We start from the raw sequence: 26,391 nt of genomic DNA, 5'->3' as shown, positions 1-26,391 counted from the left end.
CTTGTCCTCATAGGAGAACCATTTTTGGTTATACCTAGAAAGGGTTATACCTAGAACCATCTATTAATGGTTCTACAGACAACCCTCCTATGGTGTAATGGTTCCGCCTAGAACCCTCTCTGAAAGTTCCATCCTGAACTTTTCCACCTGCATCAAGAACACACCCAGAGGGTTCTACCGGGGTCCCATTCTATACTCTGGGTTTCACCAAGAACTCTTATATAGTCAAAGGGTTACATCTGGAACCCATCCATGGGGTTCTACCGGTAACTTTTTTTGTGTTCCAAAGCTTTCATCCATAACCCCAAAGGCCCGGGAATGATGTGATGCAGCGCAAACCTAAACAATCGTGGGTCACAATCACAGCTTTTAGTGGGGTGTGGGCGTTCCCTCACAATGAGTTCTTCGAATGAAAATGGTTCTTAATCAAACCCTTAGTCTTACAAAGAACCCTTGGAAAACCCTTTCATCAAAAAAGGGTTCTTCAGAAGCAAATGGTTCTTGGTAGAACCTCAGGCCTTGAGTGAGAACCTGTTTGGAGCCCTTATTTCTAAGAGTCTACAGTTTTCTTGAAAACAAACAAAAATGATGCTTTTATCCATTATTACTCACCAAAATGCATTCAGTGTATCCTTGAGCTCCACCAACCGTCTCAAATGCATTTCCCTCTTTGTTAAACATTTGCAGGTAAAGTATTTTAGATACAGCTTTGTTTACATGCGGTCTTTTTATTCACTTCCTCTGCTGGCACATTGCCGCATATCCTGCCCTGGTATTTCACCACCTGTTAATCAGTGTGACACCATTGGTAGGAGCCTTAGAGTTACTTAATAATTGTTAAATACCTGTACATAAAGGACATGAATATGTTGATACATCTCAGCCACGGTCTTGGCTCATAAACATGCAGAGGCCGTATGTTTCTGGTGAGGCAGCAGTCTGTGGGCAGGAGCAATCTGTTATGTTCTGAGTGGCTGTTGATTCTTTGTTATCTCTGTGTTATGGGATGATACTGGGGTGAGTGACAGGATAGATGGGGGTCAGGGAGTGGAGGCCAGGCACCAAACACCGTGCACCTGGTTCACAGCTTTTCAGCCCCCATACCAAGCGTTTTCTGTTGATACAGGGCATGACCCATGTCCCGTGTCTATGATGTTTTCGAGCACAGATCTGCTCATTTCTGCTGTCTGATTTCCAGCAGTGATACAACGCTGCAGCCTGTAGTGGCTTGATTCCTGCCCACTGGAAAATACCCATTTTTCTCATGTATTGCCTCAGGTTGTACTCTCTCTCTAACCCACCCACATTGTCCATCCCCTGATGTTGGCTCCCACCACCAACGCTTTAGCTGACCGCCCAAATCCAGCTGATGATTCCTATAAACTGGAACTGATGCAATGCTCCTGTCACTCCGTCTGCTTTCTCCCTGTAGGCTGGACCCACATCCCAAAGGCTTTATCTTCCAGATTCTCCAGCTGGTGACCCTTTGTTTTAGACTCTTCCCTTGTACCTGCTGGAGTCCCTGCCCGTCTGGCTGTGCTGAGCGATGAAGATTCCTCTGTGGTGCCTGGTTGTGCTGCTGGCAAGTCTCTTCACCCCTGGACGCAGCGACTGCCAGGGGGAATGTGTGGCCTGCGGTGTGCTCCTGCAGCAGCAGCAGCTGCAGCAAGTCTTCAACACCATGGTGAGTATTTGTGTGTGTGTGTGTGTGTGTGTGTCATTGTTTGTTGTTGTGAGTCACTGTTGATAAGAGCATCCGCCTTGTAGTGTGTGTGCCAATGTGGGTACAGTGTCACCCTGATGGAGGTGTGTTTGTGATTCTCTGAGTTATTTTAAGGCACAATAAGAGCTTCTGCTTAATTTGTTGTTGTGCACTTTGTTGGCCTGTGTATTAGGGAGTTAATATGAGGGTAGAATGATTTTCTTGTGCATGTGTCATGTTGATGGAAGGCCTAAACATTTTAACAAGTAAACACTTACTGTCAATTAAGCCAAAAAGCCTCTCAACAAATCTTAAAAAATATATTTTCAGGTTTTAAACTTCCAAACTAGAAAGGACCTGAAAAATGTAATAAAAGAAGAAAATAAAAATAAAATAACAGTAAAATTATACATAATAAAGGGAATATCTTTCCACTAGAATATAAATAAATAAAATGTTCCATACTAGGATAGTATAGTAGGAAAACTTGAGTGAACTGACATTTCAATGAATGATAGAGCAGCCTTCGTTAAAGTTGGTTTGATTGAACAGCCATGCTAGCAGCTCTGTGAGGCTGTTCACAGTGGTGCTTTGAGCTAAATGCTAACATGCTCACAATGACAATACATACAATCCTGTGTTTATCAAGTGCAATGTTTAAAGGTGCAATGTACGGGATTTGGAGCATATCTGCCTCCACGTGGCTACGGCTAGCAAGCAGCTAACAGTGCTAAGAGTTCAAACTACGACAAATGTGCTAACAGAGCTAACAGCTAGCGTTTACCTGAGTGGGAACCATAAGGTGAGCGCTACGCTTCTGCGACAACACCGTTGGTCAGGCCTACATTTGGGGAGACATTGTACTAAAAAACGTTTTTTAAAACTCATCGTGACACTAGAGGAAATGTCAGGGGATCCAAAAAGTCCTTAAGCTTGATTTTCAGGGAAAGGGGGTTGAGCTAAAACAAAAAAAATACTGAGCTGCCCAACAGTTGGCATTTACATTTCAACCAGACAAAATTGGTGATATTTCTGTTTCATAGTGGAAGAGGGGATTATTTGCATGTGTAAGTACCTACGGCACTTGTGCAATGCTTCGTGATTAACATAAAGATACCAGCCTCGGCACTGAGAGAGTGCGATTGCTCTCCGAACTCGAACCGAAACCCCAGTGCAGCCCACAATCTCATTTCCAAACAGTGCGAGACACAGCGGGTAAAAATAGTCTGTGGACGCCCATGAATAGATGTAGGATGGCTAATTTAGCTGATAATGATGCAGAGAAAGACAGCTGGGACCTTTTGGGGAGTTGTAATAGAACTCTATAATTGACTGCTGCTCAGTATCATCAGCCCAGGCTTACATTGGTGACTGACACATTTTATCAGTTCCTCATTGTGTTTGCCGCTTTCCCATTGAGCCACAGATGGAATCCACTGAGCAATTCCATTGTTTCCCTCTCCAGACCGCAAGAGTGTGTGTGTGAAGCCACCGGTGTGTGTTATAATGTCAGGACTCATTGATTTATTAGTGCACACACCTACACACTCGTGAACGCGTCCACACATGCACCCAGACATACACACACACACGGAGCATTTCATAGCATCATCCCTTCCAATGACTACACTCATTGCGTAATGCTAATATTAAGGGTAAATGCCAACTTTTGTTTACATTTGTGCTAATCATCTGTGCTACAGCTATTATTTACATAATTCTGAGCAGCTTCTGCATGTTGTCTTTGTATATATATGAATTTTCTTACTTTCTGTAGAGGCCCTTTGGCATTACACAATACTGTCTGTTGTGCAAGCACTCCTTGTAGACACAACACGTAAAGCAGCTATGATACAACCTGATAAATAGTAAGTACAGTCAAATGTGTCGTTTTAAATATAGAGTCTGAGCATTTTTTGGGGACCTACATACTATTCGACAATAGGACAGTATACAAGAAGAGCACATACTGTAGTCACCGTGATGTCACCGTTTGCGGTCGCCATCTTGGTTTTCGGCCAGTGCCATCTTGGTATTTGATTGCCACCATCTTGGTTTCTGGCCGTCGCCATTTTGGTTAAGTACATCCAAGTTAAATTCTCAAGCGTGTGCTGCCACTTTATCACACATACTTCTTATTTTTTGTCATTAATCCCAGATGTTTGGGTTCTTTTTGTTACATACTGATCAGTCCAGACAAAAATATTCAAAACTGGACGATTTTGCAAAAATCATGTTATTTTATCCTTTTTACTTGGCCATGTTGTTTTTGTATGTGCTTGAATATTAATTTCAGCCCGATGTTTTAGTTCATTTGATACATTGTCAATTAATGGGTATACAAGTTTAGTTAGTTTGTTTCATGGGTTCATGGAATTTTTTGTTGTACTGCCTTGGATGTTGTGGTTCTGCTCGGCTGCTCAATCGAAGAGTGTGAACAGATTTGCCTAATTATGTCCTCTTAGTGGGGGACGGTTAGGCACTGTTGAGATGTAGGATATCGTTATTGTAATTCTGTAATAAATGACATTCTGCTTGGTTTAGCCCACCATATACTTGCATATCTGGGTTGGTGATAAATTCTATTTAGGTGAGGCTGAGAAGTTCAAATCCTAGGCAATACTTATCAACTGGGTTCTTCAACACTCTGTTTCAAAGTTTTCTGGTGCCAAACCATCTCATCTGCCCTTCATATGGGGTGGTGGCACTGCAGTCCACTGCCAACGTCTTTAGAGTTCCCGCTGTCTACCATATCCACAGGGATGGGAACTACAGTATAGTGGTTATGACAAAGTATGGTTGGGGTAAAGTTACTGCAACACTTGGTTGAGGGTAGGAAAGGATTGTTGTAGAGGCTGTAAAGGCAAATGCTAATTGTCGGCATGTGATGGGAGGTAAACGTAAAAGAGTCCTGCATGACAGACATGTTACACGTGTGTTTATGTAACGTGCGTTACTTAAGTATATAAGTTAAATAACAAGACCAAGGTAAACCAAATCAACATTGACTTGGTTTCACAGCAGTCTCTCAGGTGAAAGTCCTGTGTTTGTTTGAGCCATTGGACCTCCCCTTACACCCTCACTACGCGGACCTCCACACTCTTTATACTCTGTCAGTAGCTCTGACCGTCAAATAATGACGCAGATGGTTTTATATTGAAGTTAGTTAAAAGTGTGTCTCGTACAGACGTTAGAAGTTTTTTAGGCTACCTAAAAGTAATTGGGAGTTTACCATATGTGTGTTTGTTCAAGTATCATCAAAGTATCTCAGATGGTCTTGTAAGATAACGTGCTGACGGTTGCAGCATTAACATGGCCATCATTCATTCACGTGTACAGACTTCTAGATGGCACCAAGGGGTGGCCGGTAAGCTCCCCTCCTGTTCTAGCCACTACCTAGATACAGCCCTGTAAAGTGAGGAGTTTCTTCACCTTAACCCAACAACTGAATGACTTTATTTGACGGATGGCAGAACGTGTGACAAAGGTCCCTCTCAAGACTTGATGTAAGGAGTCTAACCGTGACATTATATTTAAGTACCAGCCCTGAACCTAACTCTCCTGACAAGATAAAGCCTTTGAAGCTTCCTCACTACGGAGGATTCTCACAGCCTATTCATCCTCTGGCCCTCACAAGTATATAAATACATCACTTTGTGCGTACACCACACACACACACACACACACACACACACACACACACACACACACACACACATCTCGTCTCACCCATAAACTCCTTTAGATTGCTCCATTGATCTGACGTGGAGAATCCCCTGGTGTGCTCATTTCATTTACGATGGATAATTAATTTCCGCTGATAGATTCACAGCGGAACTCCCTCTTCTCCCAGTCCTTTGATGTGAGCAGGTTTTCCGATAACAATGCAATTTATCTCATTGGTGGAAGATTTGACGAGTAAATGGGATTTGCTTCTTACCTCAAACTGAAATTTAACTCGGAGGGCACGGGAGTTCAAGAAAATGGAGTAAGGAGAGATGTGTGTGCATAAGCTGCAGCCTGTTTACCCTGTCTGAAGAGAAAGTGGTGCATTGTGGTTTTCTATTAAGGGCATAAATGATCAATTCAGTCATATTTGAATTGAGTCAGCAGGTGAAAAAGACAATCACAAAAATAAAAACCAGATCACTGATTAAACAAACTTTAAATGTTCTTCATACGTCCTTACCTCCTCACTGGTATAGGACTGTGAGTGTTCAGGCATGACGCCCAACTGACAGGTGTGATGATAATAAGACAGGAAGGTCATTAGAACTGCAGAGAGTCAGTGATTCAGCTTTGACAAGTCCATTCTACATAAAAAATACCATATATGTCATTTTAAGAGCAAATATATCATGACCAGAAATTGAAGAGCTGAACTGAAAAAGATTGGACATAATTTACCTGCTGTCCTTCAAACTGATTTGCAATTTCTTCCAATTATGTACTGTCAATCATTTTTGCAGAACTGGATGTCACATTTACAAAATGATGGACGTACAAATTTTCATATATAAGCCGAACACAGCGGGAACAACGCCCGGTAACTCCCATGACACGTAGGCCATCCAGGTCAGGAGACGACTCTGGTGGGTCTGGTTGTAGCCTGCGGCAAAGTAGTCACACTTTTCGAAAGAAAGTTCATTTAAAAAAAAGGAACTGCATGCCATGAATGATATGCTGACCTTGGACAATATGTTCATAAATGGCAATAATAATGACAAACCCACAGAGAAATAATACTGAACTCTGCAAACTACCTCAGCTCCAAGTAGCATTTTAGCAACTTTCAGCTAATTGTTTGGGTTTTCCGGCCCAAAAACCTTTGGTTCAGTCCCTGGGCTCCCATCAGCCACACTTCTAATTGCAAGATCTGTTAAACCTTCAATGTACTGAACAGCAAACAAAGTCAGTGACTAGATATTGAACATGAGCTGCGTTGCCGCTACATTGTACGACACTGACCTTGGGTTTCCATTAGAAGAAGTTGTGGATAGTACCTGGAACCTGGACCTCGGTCGGGGTTCCAAGTGAGCTGAGCCGATACTAGAAGGTGGAGATCAAAGAGAATTGTCCCATTCCAAACACCCAAGCTACCAGCAATAGCAAAGGTAATTCTTTATTTACTCAACCCAGAGTTTTACGAAAATGGCCGCCCGCAAAACTTCACCGTACAATACTCTGTTGTCCACGGTGTACAGTACGTACACTATGTAGGGGGGTTCCTCTGTCTGGTTGATGATGAAACGATCCAGCACAGAGTTTTGCGTTGACGATGATGTCACTGCAGTTTGACATTGGCAATGCTACGATTGTCAGCTATCGTAGGATCCCACCTACCCTGAGAGGTTACTATCTGCAGTGGGAAATGAACTAGAGAAAAGCACCATGGTACAAGTGAGTCAAGTGGAGCTGAACTATGCAGTGGAAGGGAGGCATTGGTGGAGCATTTAGCCGCTAAAGAGACAGTTTCTCAAAAAATGGTGAAGACCAAAACAGAGCTAACAGGAGAGCACATATTACATTACACACTTACATTCACCAGGTAGCCGAAACTCCAAATGGATGCTAATGCTGCTACATGTCTGCTGTATGTGTGACAAGGCTGGAAAAACGTGCTAATAGTAACTTTATAAGAGTGTACTGCGTCAAACGTCTGTTATATTCAGCTTTTTGTTGAGTTTAGTCCCAAAGTGGACTTAAAAAAACTGATTAATTCAGCTTTAATGATCTACATTCAACCAAGATAATACTAACGTTGACAACTATAATAAAATCTATTTGATAATGAACTGATCACTCTCAATAGGCTACGATGCTGCCATGGCCTGTTATGCAGTATCTTGGTGATGTATAAAGTCTGTCTGTGTCCAATCACTTGTATCATGAGTCTTTTGGGGATCCTGTAATGGATTTATGCTTCTAAGGAATAAAAATGATGTATTCCTGGCTAGTGACAGTTTAAGCCTCACTAACATGGAGTAGGCCTACTTGCCATGGCCACTATGGCCACCTTGTGTTTCTTTAGGTCTTCAATTGCTTCTCAGGCCTTATAACTGGTTCCTCTTCAAACTCTCCACCAATGACACGGCTAGAAACAATTTCAACAATCTGAATTTGTGATCGTTCTCTGGATTGATAAATTCAAGTGGATCCTTGCATGCACTGCCTTGACCCGTCCCTCTCTCTTCTCCCTCTGCAGGTGTGTTTGTTGGAGTGTGAGGGTCACGTCTCCTCCTCACTTACATGGGAGGTGTGTCAACGTGCCGTGAAGCTGTCCCACCATCCCACACTGTCTGAGGGGGGCGCTCTGTTCAAGAGAATGGGAGAAGAGCTGGAGCTGACCTCTCTCGACCTGAACTCTGACAGAGAGCTGCTGCAGTCCGCAGCCACAGAGCGCTTCGCGGAGGGGCAGCGGGACGAGGCGCCCTTTGAGCAGCGCAGCGTCCAGTATGACTCATCGCTGCTGGAATCCTCCGAGGAGGGAGAGGGCCTGCTGGGCCCAGATCTGAGTCTGGCAGACGGCGAGAGGAAGCCAAGGGAGCAGAGGAACGTGGGGAGTGACGGCCAGCAGGAAGGGTTGAGCGAGGATGAGGGCTCGGAGGCCGTCACCTTGTCCAAACGCTTCGGCGGCTTTCAGAGGGGGCGCCACGGCTACAGGAAGCTGATCGGTTCGCCCATGAGGCCCCTACAAAAGCGCTACGGCGGGTTCATAGGCGTCCGGAAATCCGCCCGCAAGTGGAACAGTCAGAAACGGGTGAACCAGCTGCTCAGGCAGTACCTGGGCATGAGGAGCGGCCGCAGCGGCAGGCTCAACAACGCCCCCGTAACTCGGGTTTGGAGGCAAAACCGACTGTAATGTGTTTCCGTTTGACCTCGCCACCCCAGTTACCTCAACCAATCACATTTTCATTAGCTCACTCACACTTTGAAGAGCAACGTCACCAGAGGAACAGACTCCGCCATCTTGCCGCACCTCTCTCTGTGTCTCTAAGTAACGAGGAATGTTTTTTGACCGTGATGTCCTTCTTATCAAGCACATGTTCATGCCATTCTGTGAAATAAAAGAATTAGAGAAGTGCAATCGAATATATATTTTTGTGTGTCGGCATAATAAAGAAAAAGGGCCAAATGAGATTGGAAAAGTGGTTCACCGCCAGCTTTTCACCAGAGGTGAGAGCTGAGGGCGGGACATTTAAATTCACGCTGAATGCACTTTCATGCATGTGTGGATGGATGCTTTGTTTTGCACTCCGTGTTATGTGAGCTGTTACTAATGTCCAGCTCTCATGTGATGGACCTGTGTGTTACTACATAGGTTTCCCCTTTTTAAATGGTATTTTGGGACGAAACAAATCACAAACAATTATTATTATCATTATTATAATTTCAGATTGTTCAGTCAGATGGTTGGACACTGCTGAAGCACAAACTGTTAATTACTGATAAAGGAATCTAATTTTCTGCTTAAGGAACTTCATTAATTAAACACAATGGATGGGAATTTTTAATTTTTTTTATTTTAAAACTCACTAAAACTCTGGATCTCTCTTAAAAAGAAGTATTGTTCCCATTGCTTCATTCTGAGATTTGACCAAAAAAAATGTATTTTTCCTTTCTATTGTATTCTAATTCTGCACCATTTGATGAGGGGATAATAATGTAAAGCTGGCAAGTGATGAGTTTCTCTTCCAGGAAGCAGCAGGTTGGCAGGCTCACTCGGGCTCCTCTCAGTGGAGCAATACTGCCCTCTAGTGTTCGTTTGGATACTGACTGCCATGTCCTCAGTACGATTTCATGTAATTCTTTGGATTTGTCTGCAATTACAGTGAAATGATAACACACATAAGATATCAAACATACAGATACACTTGATTTATGGCTGATATGTCCTTCCCAGTCGAACTGAAAGAAAGTTTCTGAAAGACAGAAACGTATTATCCCTCATTCTGACAGTATTAGTGTGTCTGCCAGCCAACCATCTAAGGGACTGTACAAACATGATTTGTGTGGATGAGGGCTGAACCTTATAGTTCCCCTTTCATAAAAGCAAAGCCTCCAAAGCAATTGAATTAGTACAGTTAATTTCACTATTAAGAACAAAACTTAGGTAAAGTGTGGAGGATTGACTCTTCGCTAAGTCCCGCCCTCAAACGCCAACTGGCTAATCATAACGTAGCGTGGTTTCAAATGTTTGTCATGTTGTTAAAGCTGGTTAAGTGGATTTGGAGCTCCTCCTGGTTAAATGTTGTATAATAGTGATATTAGTTACCCGGGGCGGTTGGAAGGAGATTTCTACATAAAACCCTGTGGAGCTAACGTACAGAAGCTATACTGAATGTATACACAGGCTGCTTTAGCTTTTTAATGAATGTAACAGTGAATAAAGACTTACTAGGCTTTATAGGAACAGTGTTGTTCTGTCTGGATCTCCAGATGTGGTGGTTCACTTTAACTCTGTGATCTGTAGCTTTAGCTTCCATCTTTATCTTTTTAACCTGTTTTCACTGCTGAATCAGTTTGACATCCTGGATCCTTCAAACACAGTGTAGACCCTTCAGTCTGCTTCTCTAGGAAATCAATTTCTTTGTTTTAAAAAAACTGGACTCTGTCTTCATGGAGTGCAGTTAGTGACAGTGTGGGCACCATGATAACTCTGACAGCTCGACAGCGTAACAGCAGGGGGCGGGGCTTAGCGTCAGGTCAGTTGTAGGACAATTCAGTGTATCTAGATTTAACCCATAATATATGATTATAGCAATAATCTTACAGCCATGAATTTGCACCTTCAAAGTTCCGGAGTTGTTTTATAAATTGCAAATCCTCCCCGCGCGCAGATTCCAAATATTCCAATTCTATTTCATCTAATCATTTTCGTACAGTCCCTAACTTACCCTGCAACTCTAGAAATAAGGGAGCAAAAGTTAAAAGTGAGCCGGAGGCGTAACCTCCCTCCACCCCGGGACACTTGGTCATGTCACTGTAGTCCAGAAGTGCATGAAGCTGGAAACTGGCAGGGCCGCTGGGTGTGTATCGCACTATTGGATGAGAAAGGAGGTCTAAGCGACACCCGCCCTGGAAACCACCCTCCTAATGTCCCATTTAAGAGCAGGGAGGAGGAGGAGGAGGGGAGGGGGGGGGTGGGTGAAGTGAAAAGTGCATGTCAGCTGTGGTCATTATTATACAGAATAACACATTTCTGCTTGGGTGAAAACATGTTAATTTGTCCTGCCCATCAACACATTTCCCTCCACTTGCAGGTCACATCCATTCTTTTGCATCTTAATAGCGTTTTAAGTGTTTATTAGTGTTTCAATTACGAGGTGTAATAACGTATGCGTATGAGTGCGTGGGTGATTGCAGTGTGACTGTGCACGTGCATGTGTGCGATTCTCTGTCAACCCAACACAAAAAAAAATGGAATTTGTGAATACAGTGTACATTTCAGACTACATTTCTAACATTATACCATTGTTCTGAGTCTTCATACAAAATGTGTATAGAGAAAACTACAATAAAACAGTTTGCTATTTCTTTTGTGGACTGTCTTGCAGAAGGAAAAAACAACAACTACCAAACACTTTTCAAATTCTCAGTGCTTTTTAATTTGTGTTTGACAATATATTTCCTCTTTTTTTTATTGTATTTTTTGTATTGCTTTTACAAACTCATTTCCCTAATGCTAGTCCCACTGCCATGACTCCATAGCTTAAAAACCATTAACACTGGTCGTATGCCAACACACGGGCAGGAAGGAAATAGGAACTTGGTTGAGTCGAACCAAATGTAGCTTATTCTTGTGAGTTTATATTCCAACAAAGTGCCAAAAAACATGAATAAAAAAAAAAAAGAATCTGCCCAATACACGGGTGGAACAAGACGATTAAAAAAAAGAAGTATAAAATACTTGTACGTAACTCAAAGCACACAATATAATGTACATCATAACCACTGTGTAACCACTGGAAGAGAGGATTGGAATAAAGAAAACAGCCAAGTAGCAGTCTAATACAGTGGAGCTACAGGGGCAGTAACATGAACCTTTGGATAAAGTAGGAGAGTATTGTAGGCTTAGCACATCACATGGTTAAAAGTCAGTCAACAGTTAGCACCATCGCAGACTTCAGTTTTCAGGATCAAGTTACAAAGATACAGAAAAGTCCATTTGCATTTATTTAGGAAAGGAAACAAAAAGGTTGAGACTACATCCACACTAATACCTCCATGCCCACGAGCGTTTTAGCACCGTTTCTAGAAGTGATCTCCGTCCATACTAACACGCACGGAAACACATAGTTCATGAACTTTCACGCACGCTCGGCGTATGCGTACCGGTGTAAACAGGAAGCAGACTGTCTACTCTGCGGTGTGAAGAACAGCGATGGCGAAGAGTAAGAGATTTCTTAGCTTGGACCTGTTAAAAGGAGCGTTGAGGAGGATCCAATGTTAATAAGTATGTAATAAGTATCAACTGAACAATAAGAATCAATGTGGGTTTTTTTTCCTTAAAATTAGCCGTTTATCTCTATATGCAGAGTAGCTCAGAATGGACAAACCAAAGATACTGTTTCACGTTGCTTTGGCCACCGTAGTTCCAGACATTTGGCAGACGGGAGAGAAGTTTCAGTCGGTTGCAATCTGCAACCTCACCACTAGGTGACGCCAATGACTACGTACACAAGGCGGTCAAGGTGGTGGAAAACATAGATAGGGTGAGTTGTTGCCAAGCGCACGCCGTTCATTTTCTTCTGGAAACGGGTCACGTGCACGGCTTAATTTGTGCCGGATCTCGTCAGACCAGGATCCGGGACTTCTCCCTTTTTCCACCGCCTGTGTGTCAATACCTATTTGCGTGGATCCGGTAGGCTACCTCTCGCTGCATAAAAGTCAAAAATGATCACATGATTACAGCTAAGCAAATGTGTTTGTGCTGTGAAATGAAAACGGGTAAATCGGGGGGGGGGGGTAACTAAACACGGTTACTAAAGCCGTGTAACTAAACACGGTTACTAAAGCTGTGTTTATACGGTTATACGGAGTATGTACGGAGCCGTTTATACTCTATGCGGTGCATTATTTTCTGAAATGCCAGAGGGTGTACAAACTGTATCAAAGAGACCACGAGTGTAACGCAGAGATTCGCCAATAGACTGAATGTGTAACCGGCATACAGCCATAAATCAACCTCCACCTGCAGATGAGGGATTGCAATTATCTGTAAACTCATATCTGATATTCAGGGACTCCTTTAATGCCTTTGTACAAACCCTGTAAAGAAAGAAGACAAGTATTAAAAGCCTTATAAAGAAACGTAAGTTGAATATCCTGTAAACTATTTGATTTGGCTGCAAAATATAGACTCAAATGAAGATGTTTAAGACCTCCTGTTTCTAAAGCATTTAAAAGAAATGTCCTTTGTATAATCCCATGACATGTAAATAGTGCTTTTATCTGAACTATTTGTCACATTCACGTGATCGAGCTCGCCGCGCACCTCCGGCCGGGTTTACTTACGGCAGCGATCCACAGACAGAAATAAAACGACAGAGAGAGATTTACACTGTACAGGTGACCAATCAGGGAAGGACACATCGTGACTGATAAGACCCAATCAGGAAGTGAATCTGTCTGCGCTTTCAAAATGCTCCATTTTAGCAATTTGATAGGGTGGGAGTAGCGTGGATGTAAATGTAACCAAGCGTAAAACGTAGCAGAAGTTATGCATTTCAAAACGTAATGGTGTGGATGTAGCCTGAAAACCACAAGTGTTGTTTTTCTCGATGGCTCTCAGGCCCTGATTTATATCCTCTTTTTGATAAAAGTCTTTTTTTTTTACCACTCATCCATCCATCCATCCATCCACATCTTTGTTTCTCATGCTCGCTCTCTCTCGCTCTCTCTCTCTCTCCGTCACGCAGCAGTCTTTAGTCGAGGAAGCGCTGGCAGGCCTTTTTCCAGCGACAGGCGGTGCACCACTGATCCTTGCGCTCCACTCCGTACACCTTGCGGCACTTTTTGGCCTCCCCGCGACCCTTCCTGCAGATGCAGAGACACAAATCATGTGGATGAGAAGTGATGAGAGAGGGCAAAGGAAAGGAGAGGGCGCTGAGACGCACGCTTGATGTGAGCAATCTCTATAAAAACATGAGACTCAGGGGAAATAACAAATTAATAATAATGAAGAGACGATTGAATCAATTTTCTGGCCATGTCATGGAAATGTGACAGTGGGCGATAAAATGACAACCAGGAGGTGAAAGATAGTGGACAGATGCTGGAATCAAAACAGAAAGCAGCAGAAGGATGTGAGGACCCAGATCAATATAGATTATTTACACTCCATGTTCAAAATATATGGAACCTTCTTGATAGCGGTCTTCTACATCGGAACTGTAAAATAATATGGACATTAACAACAGCATCACCTCACCACTGAACTGATCAGGTCTCATTACTATAGCTGAAGAAATCTGGTGATAAATCAATTAGCCAATCCTCAGAAAACCAAATGATTGATTGATTGATTGATTGATTGATTGATTGATTGATTGATTGATTGATTGATTGATTGATTGCAGATAAATCAAGAATGAAAATAATCATTTTGATACATAGACTTGAATTGGACAACACATTTATGTTGCTCTTGTTTTCTGGAAGTTTAACGAGTTTGCTTTCAAGGGTAACTTCTCCTCTTTTTCTATTTATGTATTTATAACCTGACCCATGATCTTTTCCTAAACCGGACCAAGTTAAGGAGATTTATGGCTGGGCAAACCTCTCCCACTTGTGCTCAATTTCTCTCACCAGTGTGGCATGAAAGTGGGATTAGCAAGCTAGATAGCTAACTAGCCAGCCGCTAAATTGATTAAATATGAAACAACTTCACGCTTCATCCACACACTCTCGTCACAGCGTAGGAAAGCACTTTGCTGTCACCAGATGAGTGACAACTTTGTTCGGATCATTTCCTGTAACCAGTGTAGCATGAAAGCATGGGGGAGTTAGTAAGTTTAGCTAGCTAACAAGCCTGCCGCTAAATAAGGGAATGTTAGCATGTAGCTCAAATCAGTGCTCTGCCTAACAAAGTACGGCACAGAGACACACGCATGGCTGTAGACTCTTTGTGGTGTTTGAATTCTAAAAGCAGGTCAAAAAATAAAAGAGTTAAAAGTCAAGACCTTGAGCAGGAACAAAGACTCACCTGAAGGAGCAGTGAGTGCGGGAGGGAGACACACTTATTGGCTGCAGCCTGTTCTGTTGGAGCCACTGTTCCCCGACACTGACAGACCGACAGCGAGGTTTGACCACCTAAAGAGACACACAACCACAGATAAAGTACAAAAGCAGAATGGAGAATAAGTCATGAAAGAGGCATCAAATGTGGTCATTTCATTTCCCTGTGGCCGGCATGATTGCTACACAAGTATTCTTGGCTATGTTCTTTAGATTAGTCAAGCCAGGCTGTCGGGCAGGTATACAAACAGACACATATGAAGACATAACGGGACAGAAGACCCACTGGAGTGTTACTGTGGCCAGTGACGGAGGTGGAGGGGGTCCAACCCTGGCAGCCGGGGCTTCTGGGGGCCGCAGATACCTGGACGGGGCTACAGGCCTGGATGGAGCAGAAGAGAGGAGGCAACACATGATTCATCTTAGAAATAAGGGTGCCGAAAGCTTCTTCCTGATGGGCTGAGGTTCTACCCAGAACCATTTGCTTCAGGAAAACCCTTTTTTGAAGAAAGGGGGTTTCAAGGGTTCTTTGTAAGACTAATGATTCCATTAATAACGCCTTTCCTCCGAAGAACCCTTTCTGGTAGAAAGAGTTCTTAAAGGATCGTTTAAAGCATGTTTATTTCAAGCCCAGACCCACTCAAAAACTGTGATTGTGGAACATGCTTGTTGATTGTTTTAGGGTTCTTGATCAAACCCTTTGAATATAAAGGGGTTCTCGATAGAACCCCCTGAATGTGTTCAAGATAAAACCCTTAAATCATAAAGGGTTCTCTGTAGAACCTCCTGGTTGGGTTCAAGATGAAACCCTTGAACTATAAAGGGTTCTCTGTAGAACCCCCTGAATTGGTTCAAGATGAAACCCTGGATATGAAGAGGTTCCTAGTAGAACCCCCCTGGACAGGTTTAAGATTCAACCATTATATCATAAAGGGTTCTCTGCAGAACCCTCTGGATGGTTTCAAGATGAACCCCTTAAATTATAAAAGGTTTGTCAGTGGAACAAATTCCTAAACTTTGGTCCTGGTATTTTTCTTGGAGTCTGTTTTGTTGTTTTCTTTTGTGTGGTGTGTAGTTTTACCTGCTGTGTCTGACTGTTTTCCCGCCTGTTTGGTTGTCTGCCCTGCCCCGATCAGTTTCACCTGTCCCTCATTAGTCCTGCACCAGCCTCACCTCATGCTCACCCGATGCTCACTTCCCCAAGTAGTCAGTGACTATTACCCCACCTCGGTTCTTCTGTTGTCGTCTTCGATGCTTCATGGAGTTGTGTTTGCTTGTGCTCTGCCAGCTGTTTGCAGACGTAATTGCTAAATTGTCACAACGAATCAACTCATGGCTTTTCTACCCAGTTGCTGGAACAAGCAGCATCCAAAATGCCACACATTAAATCATCTTTTCCTGCAAACGTGTTGCCATTTCCCTCCGTCCTATTCCTCCTCCCTGTGCAGCAACTCTCACTAAGCCGTGCTGCTGCATTCCTAGCACCCCGTCCCACAGCGTAGGGCGAAAACATTTGTTGAAATTTCACTAATATCTACACAAGAAAACCTGGTGATAGTGAACATCTACTGGAGTTACATGGTTGCATCGATCAGAAAAAAATAAAAACGTGCCAGTGTGAGTTCAACCGGCGTGGTAAGGCATTTCAAACCACAATCCTCCAGCAATCCTCCAGCAGCCATGACACCCACGCAAACACAAGCGCTGCTCCATTAGCAGCACTGACCCACAATTCAACCCTCGGCAGGACCTCCCCTCCAGAATCCTGCATCCCTGAAGAAATTAAAGACAAATGTGGTCCAAAGAATGGACAGAGTTTTACATCTGTACCACAAAAAAACATGCACATCTTTTAAAAAGTTTGCAGGTCGAGTCAGTCCAAAGTGGGCTCACGTGTACATCTGGTCCTAACCGCTGCACACAACCACACTGGGAGAGTCCATGTCGTGTTTTTCTGCCTTTTACAGGCTGGAGAGAGTCTCGTCTCCTTGGGGGAGACAGCTTACTCTCTCACTGTCACAAAGCATCCATTTACAGACTCGGCGGTACAGGGTAAATGCGGGTCACCAGCTAAATGTGCTGCTTTGTGATGCATAAACAAAGTAGTAGCTCATTGGCTCGTTGGAGGGGGTGGGGAAGGCGCTGGGCAAGAAGGACCTATGAAACAACACGACAACCACGCAGCATAAAAAAACCGCTGCACAGAAACTCCTGTAAAATTTAGAGAACGTCCTTTGAGATATTTGTATTTAGCAGGAGAAAATCCACACACATCCGTTTCTGTTTTCATTTGCAGCCTGATTTCATGGAAAAGATGACTGAATTTGGGCGACAGAATACAAATTCCTGTATTCGCACGTGCATCCATGTCTGACATTGAATAATTCATGCTAACAAGAGCTGGGCTGTCTCCTTTTAGTCGCTCTCAGAACTATCGCCGCCCACAAAACATTGCTCGCTTGTAGAGAAGAACTCTGGGAAGTAAACAATTATTTATTAAAGTTAGGGATCTTAAATGCCAATGCTCAAACAGGTACTTTGTGCCAAAACTCAAATTGACCGAAAATAAATCTCTCATATTAGATGGATTGAGTGTCTTATTAGAATACATTTCAGCCTGCAAACAGCTTTTAACATTAACAAAGCCTTGTAAAATCCCCATTCAAATTGGGACTAATTACGTTATTTATGGCTGGTTAAGCTCCGACACTGCACTGATCAATCATCTGCTCAGTCATATGAAAGGGAAAAGGAATATTTAAAACCATATTTACCAGCTGTGGTCTGGTAGGAACCTATGTCATCTGTTATTAGCTAGATGTGACGGTATCTTAATATTGTGTTTTTTGAAAATAATCCACATAATGATCCATTTCAAAGAAAGGAAAATATAACTGTTGTAACAATTTCCTGAAACTGCATCCAGCTACGGATTAATATGTTATATTTGCACAAAAACGGAGGTGAAAAAGAATCACATGTTGTGGTGTGAAGGCGGTTATTAATCAGGGAGTATTTTAGGGTTTAGAGCTGGTAGACGGCTTTCGTCACCTCTAGACAGAGCCTGGCAAGCTTCTCACTCTTTCCTAGTCTTTATGCTAAGCTACGATAACTTGTAACCGCTCTCGTTATTGAAATGTCAAAACACTCTTAGTATTCACATTTTTTTTAAAACATGGACTGTAGTTTTAATCACTGTACACTTTTAAAAGATATATTTTTGGTATTTCTATTAAATTTCTTGACCTTTTGTAGAAATAGTGTAATTTCCGAACGATCCCGGTCAGTCAGGAAGACTTATTGGCTCAGAAGAACTTATTCATTTCCCTTGTGGACCCACTTTTCCTGCCAGTACTTGACAGCCATCACAGTCAGCTGGCCAAAACTCCTCGGAGACCACAGAGCGACGCGGCTGCACCCACCTGATAGAGATGCTCTGAGTGGATCTGCCAGAAGCTGCTGGGGGCCGACTGGCTGAGCGGACTGGGCCTGCTCGGGCCGGCCCCGGAGCTGGAGTTGGACCTGGGTCTGTGAGCTGGGGGGATCTGGAGCCCAGAGGGAGGAGGGGAACCGCAGGAGGCCCAGCTGAGATGGGAGGACGAGGACTGGCCCAGAGCTTGCTGGGAAGGAGCCGGACCTGGAACTGGAGCTGGAGCCGGACTTGGAGCTGGAGCCGGACCTGGAGCTGGAGCTGGAGCTGGAGCTGGAGTAGAGCTGGCGTCCACGGCCTCACAGGAGATCTTGGTGTAGTAGAAGTCCTCCTCTCTCTGGGACTGATCTGACCCACTGCTGTGTGTGGCAGGTGGAGGTGAGAGTTGTTAACTTGGACCTTTACTGAATGCAGCACTTGCTGTGGCCCAGAACACTTCCTGTAACTAAGTCAGAGCACTCCCACAACCTGAACATTTGATTCCCTCTTGTTTTTTTAATGTTGTTTTGCAGCTCAGAAATGTTCTAAACAGCTGAACTGTCTGGTCTACACTAAACCTACAATGGAGGAGTGGCTGAAACCCTGTATGTCATATTCCTCCCTCTGTAGTAATAGATACACCTGGATTATTACTATTATTATTATATTGTATTCTAAACTAAAGACAACAATGTGGCGATTTAAACGTGATTAAAACATTACATTTTAGTAATAGTGATGGAAATCAAACCTCTTTTTTTTGGTACAGACTGAAATGTGTCTGTAAAACTGTCAAGTACTTAGCTTGTAATCTTGTAATCTTGAACCGATGAATACATCTACATTCATTCTAATAGACTTATATCTTTTGTTCTTGTTTAACATTTGAGAACTTTGGCTTCTTTTGTTCAATGAAAAAATGGATTTGGTGGAAAAGGTTTTCTCAAAGCAGGGACTGTACGATCATTACCAGGTAGCGAGTACGTTTTCCTTAACCCAGATAAACAATATATTTAATTCCAGCCAATTGAAAGATTCAGTGCTTAAATATATATATTTATAGTTAAAGAATTGTTGCATTGAATCCTCTTTCCTATGTGCCATGGCATGGTTCATGGTGTTGAGGTGGAGCCAAAACATTGTAGTAGTTCAGTAGTTATTTTAGTAAGTTTTAGCTAAAAGATAGAAAGCGGCTGGAATAAACAGGACACACACTTTTGTGTACATTTTTTTCATTATTTGAAGATATTTGGGGGATGGGGCCCGTATGACGCGAACCACGACGCAACGTCGCAAACGTGACAGCTGCAACAAAACCTGGAAACCAGCGATATGGCATGGGGGAACTGAATTTGATGAATTTACTGTTAGAGCCCTAATGAGACAAGAATTACACCCGCGGTCCCTCCGCCTCTCTCTGCCGCTGGGAGACGACTCCCTCGGGGACGAGAGCGGGCGCCACCGTTGCAGCGACTAGGATTATTTTCTTGTTTTTCAGTGAAACATAAGGTTCAGCCCCCAGACAGTTTTCTGACAGTCCCTAAGTTATCAAAAAAGTATCATTTTGGTATCTGTACCTGAACTCAGGCACTGCAGCAGCACCAGTATGGAAACATTCCCAGCATCCATCTCTAATGGGCATGCAAACTGACTGTATACGCGTAAATCCAACTCACCCCAGATGCAGCACACGGATGTGTCTTTTTATTCCAACTGAAGACGTGAGCACCTTGCCACAGCTGGGCCACAGACACCTGTACACACCTCTGAAAGAGCTCTGAGAGAGAGAGAACACAGGTGAAGTACACGGACAGGAAATCAAGAGAAATGCACAGAAAGACTCAAAGTCTTCCATCACATGCTGCCTTTGCTGGTTCTAAGGGTGAAACTTCAGCTGTGACCAGCGTATGCAGCTGCGTACCTTTGGCTTCTTGGCATTGAGCTCCTCTCCCTGCTCCAGCTCCATTTGCAGGCCTTCGTCGGGGCTGCTGTCCATCTCCGTGACGGACGGCGAGGGGGCGGGACTCACGTTGCCGTGGTCCCAGCTCCAGTAGCCGCTGCTGCCGCTGTCGGAGAGCTCGCCGCCGCCACACTCCATGTCGGCGGAGGAAGACGAGCCAGCTGGAAAAGCAGGAAGTCCGTTCTCAGAAACTCCTTTTTTAAAAATCTTAACGAGTGACCTCTCAACACTATAAAGATGTGAATACATCTAAACACGCCACCATCGTGTTCCTGCCTGATCCTCAGCAAAACATACTCTCCGGGTTAGGAATCAGATATGGTGTGAAATAGAAGCTGTGCATTAGGGACAGGAGACAGCAGGTGTCTTTAAATGCTCTGTTCCATGTTTTACTGCTATTTTGTTTTTCACCTTGCCAAAAAATCTTTAATTGCAAGAAATCTATTTGTGACTATTTTTGACTTTAATCAAGGTTTTAAAGGGAAGGTAGACCCAGTAGCAGCTACTATATCCGTCCTGCATGTTTCTTTATTCATCTTCTATCTATTGGAAGCACAGCAGGGATTTTCACAAGCAATTCCTCGTAGTGAGACGGAGTTTTCATATTTCAATATTCATAAGCGATAAAACACACCTTGCTCGATTCAATCCACTCAGGGGTTTTCGTGGTATCTTGGTCTGGTATGACCAGCAGCTTATGGCGGCTAATGTTAGCAAACTTTAGACAGATGCCGTTGTTCACTGGCTTTAGAACTCTTTTCTACTGAAGAGGAGAGACGACAGGTGAATAGGGTAGAAATGAACTGATCGGTATCACCATTAAACTTCCCCAGTTGATAACTTATATTAAGACAATTCTTTTTTTATTCAAAGTAATCATGAATATATATTATATATAACAATTGCATTTAGGAGAGGGTATTTTGGATGTTATGGAAGCAAAATGTACTGGTGCATTAAAAACTATGACTTAAGACAACAATTTAGCATTCAACATTATATTACAAATGCAACAAGTAACATTGTGCATCTAAAGTTACAAAGTCTCGTTTTAAAACAGCAGAGAGATTAACATCTAAACATGTCTTTTGCTCAACGAATGTTTTCTGGGTCTGATAATAAGGAACATTTTGCAAATAAGCTTCTATTTGCTTTAGTCCACTGTTGGTTTTACTGCACGCAGCAGCTGCACAAATATTCTTTTATCTATTTTTTTCTTTTTGTTATATACTGCTTTTGTTACTTACCGCTTCTTTTGAAATCTGGCTTTGCTAACAGAGCACATACTGAATACAGCTTTAGCCAGGTAATACTAACTAACAATAAGGACCCTATAAGTGCATTATTATCAAATAGAGGATGATAACCAACCTGGCAACCCAATATCTTTCTTGGCTATGGCTTATAAATGATCTAATGATGATGATGTTTACCATTAATATAGTCATCAGTGACAGATGCTTTATTAGAAAGTGTAAACAGCTGGACACTGGCGAGGCTGTGTGTTGGTATGAGGTGAGACAGACCTGGTCCGGGATCTGTCTGTGGAGGGCCCTGGACCACCGGGCTGCAGGACAGACTGGTCAGAACCATGGCCGCCATGATCTCGTCCATCTCCACCGACTCTGGGCTGCGGAAACTGGACGCAGCACACAAAAGAAAAGTCTCCTTTAGACTCCGGCGTGTGACGAGGTGCAGCCCATCACACACCGTCACCTGCATCGCTCACCAGTACGGGGCCTCTCGGGTCGCCGGCCCGTTGCTGAGGTGAATCGTGGGTGCCGCGGCTTGCGAGGAGGCAGCCCGGTTGCTCCAGCCTCGCTCGGCCTCCCTCTGCGGCAGCTGGACTGATGTCGTGTTCTTGCGATGCCGGCTCTCCGCGAACGCTTTCTCCACCTGCGAACACCACTGTGTGCCCACCTTTGGTTAGAAGTAATGAAAATAAAGAGCTCCTAGTTAAAAAAAACTGCAGCAGCTTTTTGTTCCAACACTACACACCCAGGCAGTAAATGAATGGAGACAGACAGTGAGTAACCCAGACTCTCTTCCAGCCTTATTGGGTTTAAACGAGTCTCTCTGTTGACCATGAATAAAGCAGTTTAGGGAATATTTCCTGTCCATCTGTGGCGCCCTGCCTGCAGACAGCACAATCAGGCAGTATGACAGTGGGAAAGGGATGTGGGTGCCAGGTTCTGACCAGGCGGTGCATTACACATAACGCAGGAGGAAGAAATCATCATCCATTTGAGGATGCGCTTTTCTTTTTCTGTGGCTTACTGAGATGTCCTCCCGTCATCAAAATGTGAGTCATAACCAACATATTGCCTCCTGGTGACGGCTATATTTACATGTGTTTATCCACAAATGTAAACAAATGACAAGATAGAGGGGTTGGAAGTGAAGTGAATTGGGAGTCCCTCTCTCCGTCCACTCACCAGGGTCCGCTGCGTGTCGGGCCCGCTGCCGCCGCCGCGCGTCGTTGGCGAGGCGCGGGCCTGCGTTCCCGCCGGGCTGACTGCCGTCCCGCCGGGCCCTGCTCCGGCTCTGTCCTCGGGTCCCATAGCTGCCACGGTGCTGTCGCACACAAATGAGGGGGGACTCAGCTCGATGTCACACCTCCCTGCAGACGAGACACCAGGTACAACATGAGATTAGAACCAGTGCAAAATATCTGACTGCAATATGCATTAAATGTTTTATTGAAGTTAGTGTTGCACTTCTATTACGTTCGGGTACTCAAGGCAGATTTTAAAAAAGTATGCACAGCAGAGGTTGAGATATCCTGACTGGCTCCACTAGCTTCAAAATCACTGGATCCTACATTTCCCACAATGCAACTCCATAGCATCTTTCATTCAAACCTCTCCGCCTCCTAGATGTCCACTTCTTTCGAAGCCCACACCACGTGACATTCATGTGTGAAAGTGCCCCTTTAAACTGTGTTTAAATCCACTTTATATTTGAACAACTTCCCTCTTAAAAGCATTAAGCCTTGAAGGTTAAAGGTTCTTTCCAAACAGGAAGAACCACGGCACCAAATGATAACCGTTAGGCCTTCTCTGATGAATGAACATGTTGATCTAGAAGGTGAGTAGTGAGTCTTGGATGTCTCTGCCTGACAGCGCAGAGTAAAAACACTGATTTTGAAAATGATTGCAAACATTTGAAGTGAACACAGACTTGTGGGTGTTGAGCTGATGCTGTAGTTTTGTTGTCTATTCTGATAAAGTATGCGACTGATAAGGAGTTCCGGAGGCTTCACTGTGACCTGAAGCCCAGAGAGGTAAAATGGGGTAATGCTGCATTCAGGGCACGTTGGAATAATGCTGATGAAATGGTTGAATGGCTCAAAACTTTTACTAAAAAATGTACTATGCATGGAGTATTATGTCACTTTAAAGCTATCAAACTCAATGACTGGAGACACATTTGAGCTCAAGTTACAGCAAATAAATTGGAAGAAAAGATGAAGTAATTATTCAATCCCTGGCAAAGATGCCAAATAGTTTTGGTTTCTCGTGAGGCTTTTTCAGTTTTATATTGTTGTGAATTAAATATAAAACAAAAAACTTTGCAGACTTGCTACTAACAGATAATAATACAGATAATAAAAATAATAATGTTTATTTTGGTGATTATGAAAATGACCATGATTATCTGTTTGTTTTCAATATTTATACATACTTACAGTATTTGTTATTAATATGAATGTAATGATTAAAATACATTAAAAAACACCAAACACGACGATATCACTGTCAAATAACTCTGAAATAGTCCTGATACTGTGTAATATTATATCAATGTGGCCGTGTCACAAAGTGAATAGTGTACACAGTCGTTCATGTTCATACACTGCACGTTGTTTACCTCTCATTAGACCGTCGTCAGACTGTTTTCAACGAGTAAAGCTCACCTACCCCATTATCTTCTGTGCACAAGAACGCAGCACAAAGCCCGATTTCCCCCTCCACATTTGCACCAATCAGCGTCGGGCTTCGGTAGTAAACAAGTGCCACAGTCTGGGCGGGGGAGCCGCCGCTCATTGGCTGAGCTCTGCGTTTCAGGCACACACCTCCTTTCTGACAACGTGTGCGGACACGAGTTTCGCCGGGGGGACTGTGAGCCGGACGGGGGACCACTGCTGCAAATAACCGCACTTTTGAACGTCAAACAAAATAAATAAAAACACAGCACGGTCAAATTACACTCGCGACCCATCATGCAACAGGAGAAGGAGGTCGACAGAAGGGATGAAAATGTAGTGTGCTGCTAAAATGAACACAAAAACAATAACGTCACCCCCTCCTACTGATTCAGTGGAGGCGGATGCGATCAATTTATGGACGCGTAATAAGAGCTTACACGCATTTTAAGATTAGAAGATTAAAAATAATGACGTTATAACATGGGTTATTGCAAATGTGCTGTGAGTTGCACGCGGTGACAGAGCTTTAAATGACGCAATTTGCACTTTCCCAAACAAATACAGCCTTGTTATTTTTTCTATAGCGGTGGTTATGATGCGCTTTATGATACTCACTTGAATATAAGTCCGAGTTTTATCATCCGTCAACTACAACACTGATCTCCACCCGGCATCGCAGATTGAGATCAGGAGAAACCCCCCTCCCCCCGCCCCCCCTCCCTTCCCTCCCCCAGCTCAGCCGCTGAAGGAAAACAATATTTTGTACGCTGCTTCGCTGCAACGCACCAAAACATATCCGCTTTGAACATTAACCACAATGTATCTTTTTTCTTACTCGTTCGGTGGAGACCTCGGTTCTGTCCGTCCCGTCACTGAGCTACAGAAGCCGGTCGTTGCTGCTTGGCTGGCTGTCCCGCCGCTTGCCGGCTCTCCAGTCTATCCTGGGGGTGGTGGGGTGGGGGTGGGTGGGGGTTGGAGGAAAAAGGGGGTTGGTCGGTCGGATACGCGCCTTACGTGCGTCTGTTTGGCGAACCAATGCCGGCGCGGTGGCAGCTGCGCAGAGACATCAACCACGAGCGCGCCGTGCACAAAAGGATGATGTAGGTGAGGGGTTACCAGAGCAGCAGCAGCAGCAGACAGCATCCTCACTCTCGGTCTGTCTCTCTGTCTGTCTGTCTGTCTGTCTGTCTCCCTTAAGCACATACAAATCTGAGCTTTAGAAATTGGGTTGACGGTTTGGATTCTGTCCTTAATAAGAAAAACAAGTGTGCAAAATTAAATATTTCAACATGAAATGCATTGTATTGAAAATACACAGAAGGGTTCAGTGTATTTATTTCCCCCACACAATTTCTATTTGTTTTATATAGAATATACCACAAACTACCACACGATCACTCAGACATTCAGCAGTAGAAGTGCCAATAGAAATATCATAATAGTGGTATATACTAAGGAATAACTGCAGTGTAATGCTGCTACTAATATGACGCAGTGAAATAACTATATTATATGATTTTATAAAAAAAAACACAGATGAGTGATGAAAACCTTTCATGCATCATTACAAGTTTTAATCCAATAGCTCAAAACTAATAAAACTGCTGACACCACCGTTTATACAGTGTGTATCAACCCCCAACATCACATGATAAAATGCCTGCATGGAGATCAAACACAATTTGCATGTGTGATTCCAATGTGTGTGTGTGTGTGTGTGTGTGTGTGTGTGTGTGTGTGTGTGTGTGTGTGTGTGTGTTGCATAGCCCGTGCCTGTGTGTGTGTGTGTTTCCGTGTGTGTTCGAGAGACCGGATTAGTGCCGGCTGTCTGCAACCCTCTCCACCAGACATCCAGTCAGCAGGGATTTTAGGGTCTGAGCACCGACACAGTCAGACACAGAGAGAGACGGGCAGTAACCCAATCCTAGTCCCAATCTGATTCCTAAACCAGTCAGAATATTTCATACATTACTGACACCATGTAAGCTTTCCTCAGGTCTTCTGGCAACTGCGCTGACTGGTGAGACAGACTGAGATTGAAATGATAAACAGATCATGATTGTTCACAGCAGCAGTTTTGATAAGACATTAATATGCCATTGTACAATAGGTGTAATGATTTTAAGACTAGTGGTTAGCGGACAAATGTCGGT

At 43.6% G+C, this 26,391-nt stretch overlaps 2 protein-coding genes across 3 annotated transcripts; one reads left to right on the top strand and one right to left on the bottom strand.

The window, feature by feature from the left end:
• Positions 1-1,546: 1,546 nt before the first annotated feature.
• pnocb (prepronociceptin b) lies at positions 1,547-8,564 on the top strand (the record flags this gene model as incomplete). Its single annotated transcript, XM_079180937.1, has 2 exons — positions 1,547-1,684; positions 7,908-8,564. The coding sequence occupies 2 exons, from the start codon at positions 1,547-1,549 to the stop codon at positions 8,562-8,564; spliced, it is 795 nt and encodes a 264-aa protein (XP_079037063.1).
• Positions 8,565-11,518: 2,954 nt separating this feature from the next.
• Positions 11,519-25,176, bottom strand: znf395b (zinc finger protein 395b). Of its 2 annotated transcripts, none has more exons than XM_079180462.1 (10): positions 25,074-25,176; positions 22,746-22,930; positions 22,040-22,230; positions 21,837-21,949; positions 20,272-20,471; positions 20,027-20,127; positions 18,364-18,730; positions 15,228-15,323; positions 14,910-15,016; positions 11,519-13,741 (listed from the first exon to the last, which is right to left on the bottom strand). In XM_079180462.1, the coding sequence occupies exons 2-10, from the start codon at positions 22,869-22,871 to the stop codon at positions 13,630-13,632; spliced, it is 1,413 nt and encodes a 470-aa protein (XP_079036588.1). In that variant the 5' UTR covers positions 22,872-22,930; positions 25,074-25,176; the 3' UTR covers positions 11,519-13,629. The 2 variants fall into 2 exon arrangements, with proteins under 2 accessions (XP_079036588.1, XP_079036589.1); XM_079180463.1 differs by having other exon boundaries at positions 22,040-22,218.
• Positions 25,177-26,391: the final 1,215 nt, after the last annotated feature.

Source organism: Pholis gunnellus (genome assembly GCF_910591455.1).
Source record: "Pholis gunnellus genome assembly, chromosome: 19".
NCBI classification, from domain to species: Eukaryota; Metazoa; Chordata; class Actinopteri; order Perciformes; family Pholidae; genus Pholis; species Pholis gunnellus.
This window is presented reverse-complemented; position numbering and strand designations above follow the sequence as displayed.

Excerpts from the sequence above, each read along its gene's own strand:
- znf395b (XM_079180462.1), bottom strand. The coding sequence starts at position 22,871 with ATGGGACCCGAGGACAGAGCCGGAGCAGGGCCCGGCGGGACGGCAGTC. Across the intron at positions 22,231-22,745 it reads CCGACACGCAGCGGACCCTG|GTGGGCACACAGTGGTGTTC; the intron begins GTGAGTGGACGG and ends TTCTAACCAAAG. Across the intron at positions 15,324-18,363 it reads ACTCAGAGCATCTCTATCAG|GCCTGTAGCCCCGTCCAGGT; the intron begins GTGGGTGCAGCC and ends TGCTCCATCCAG.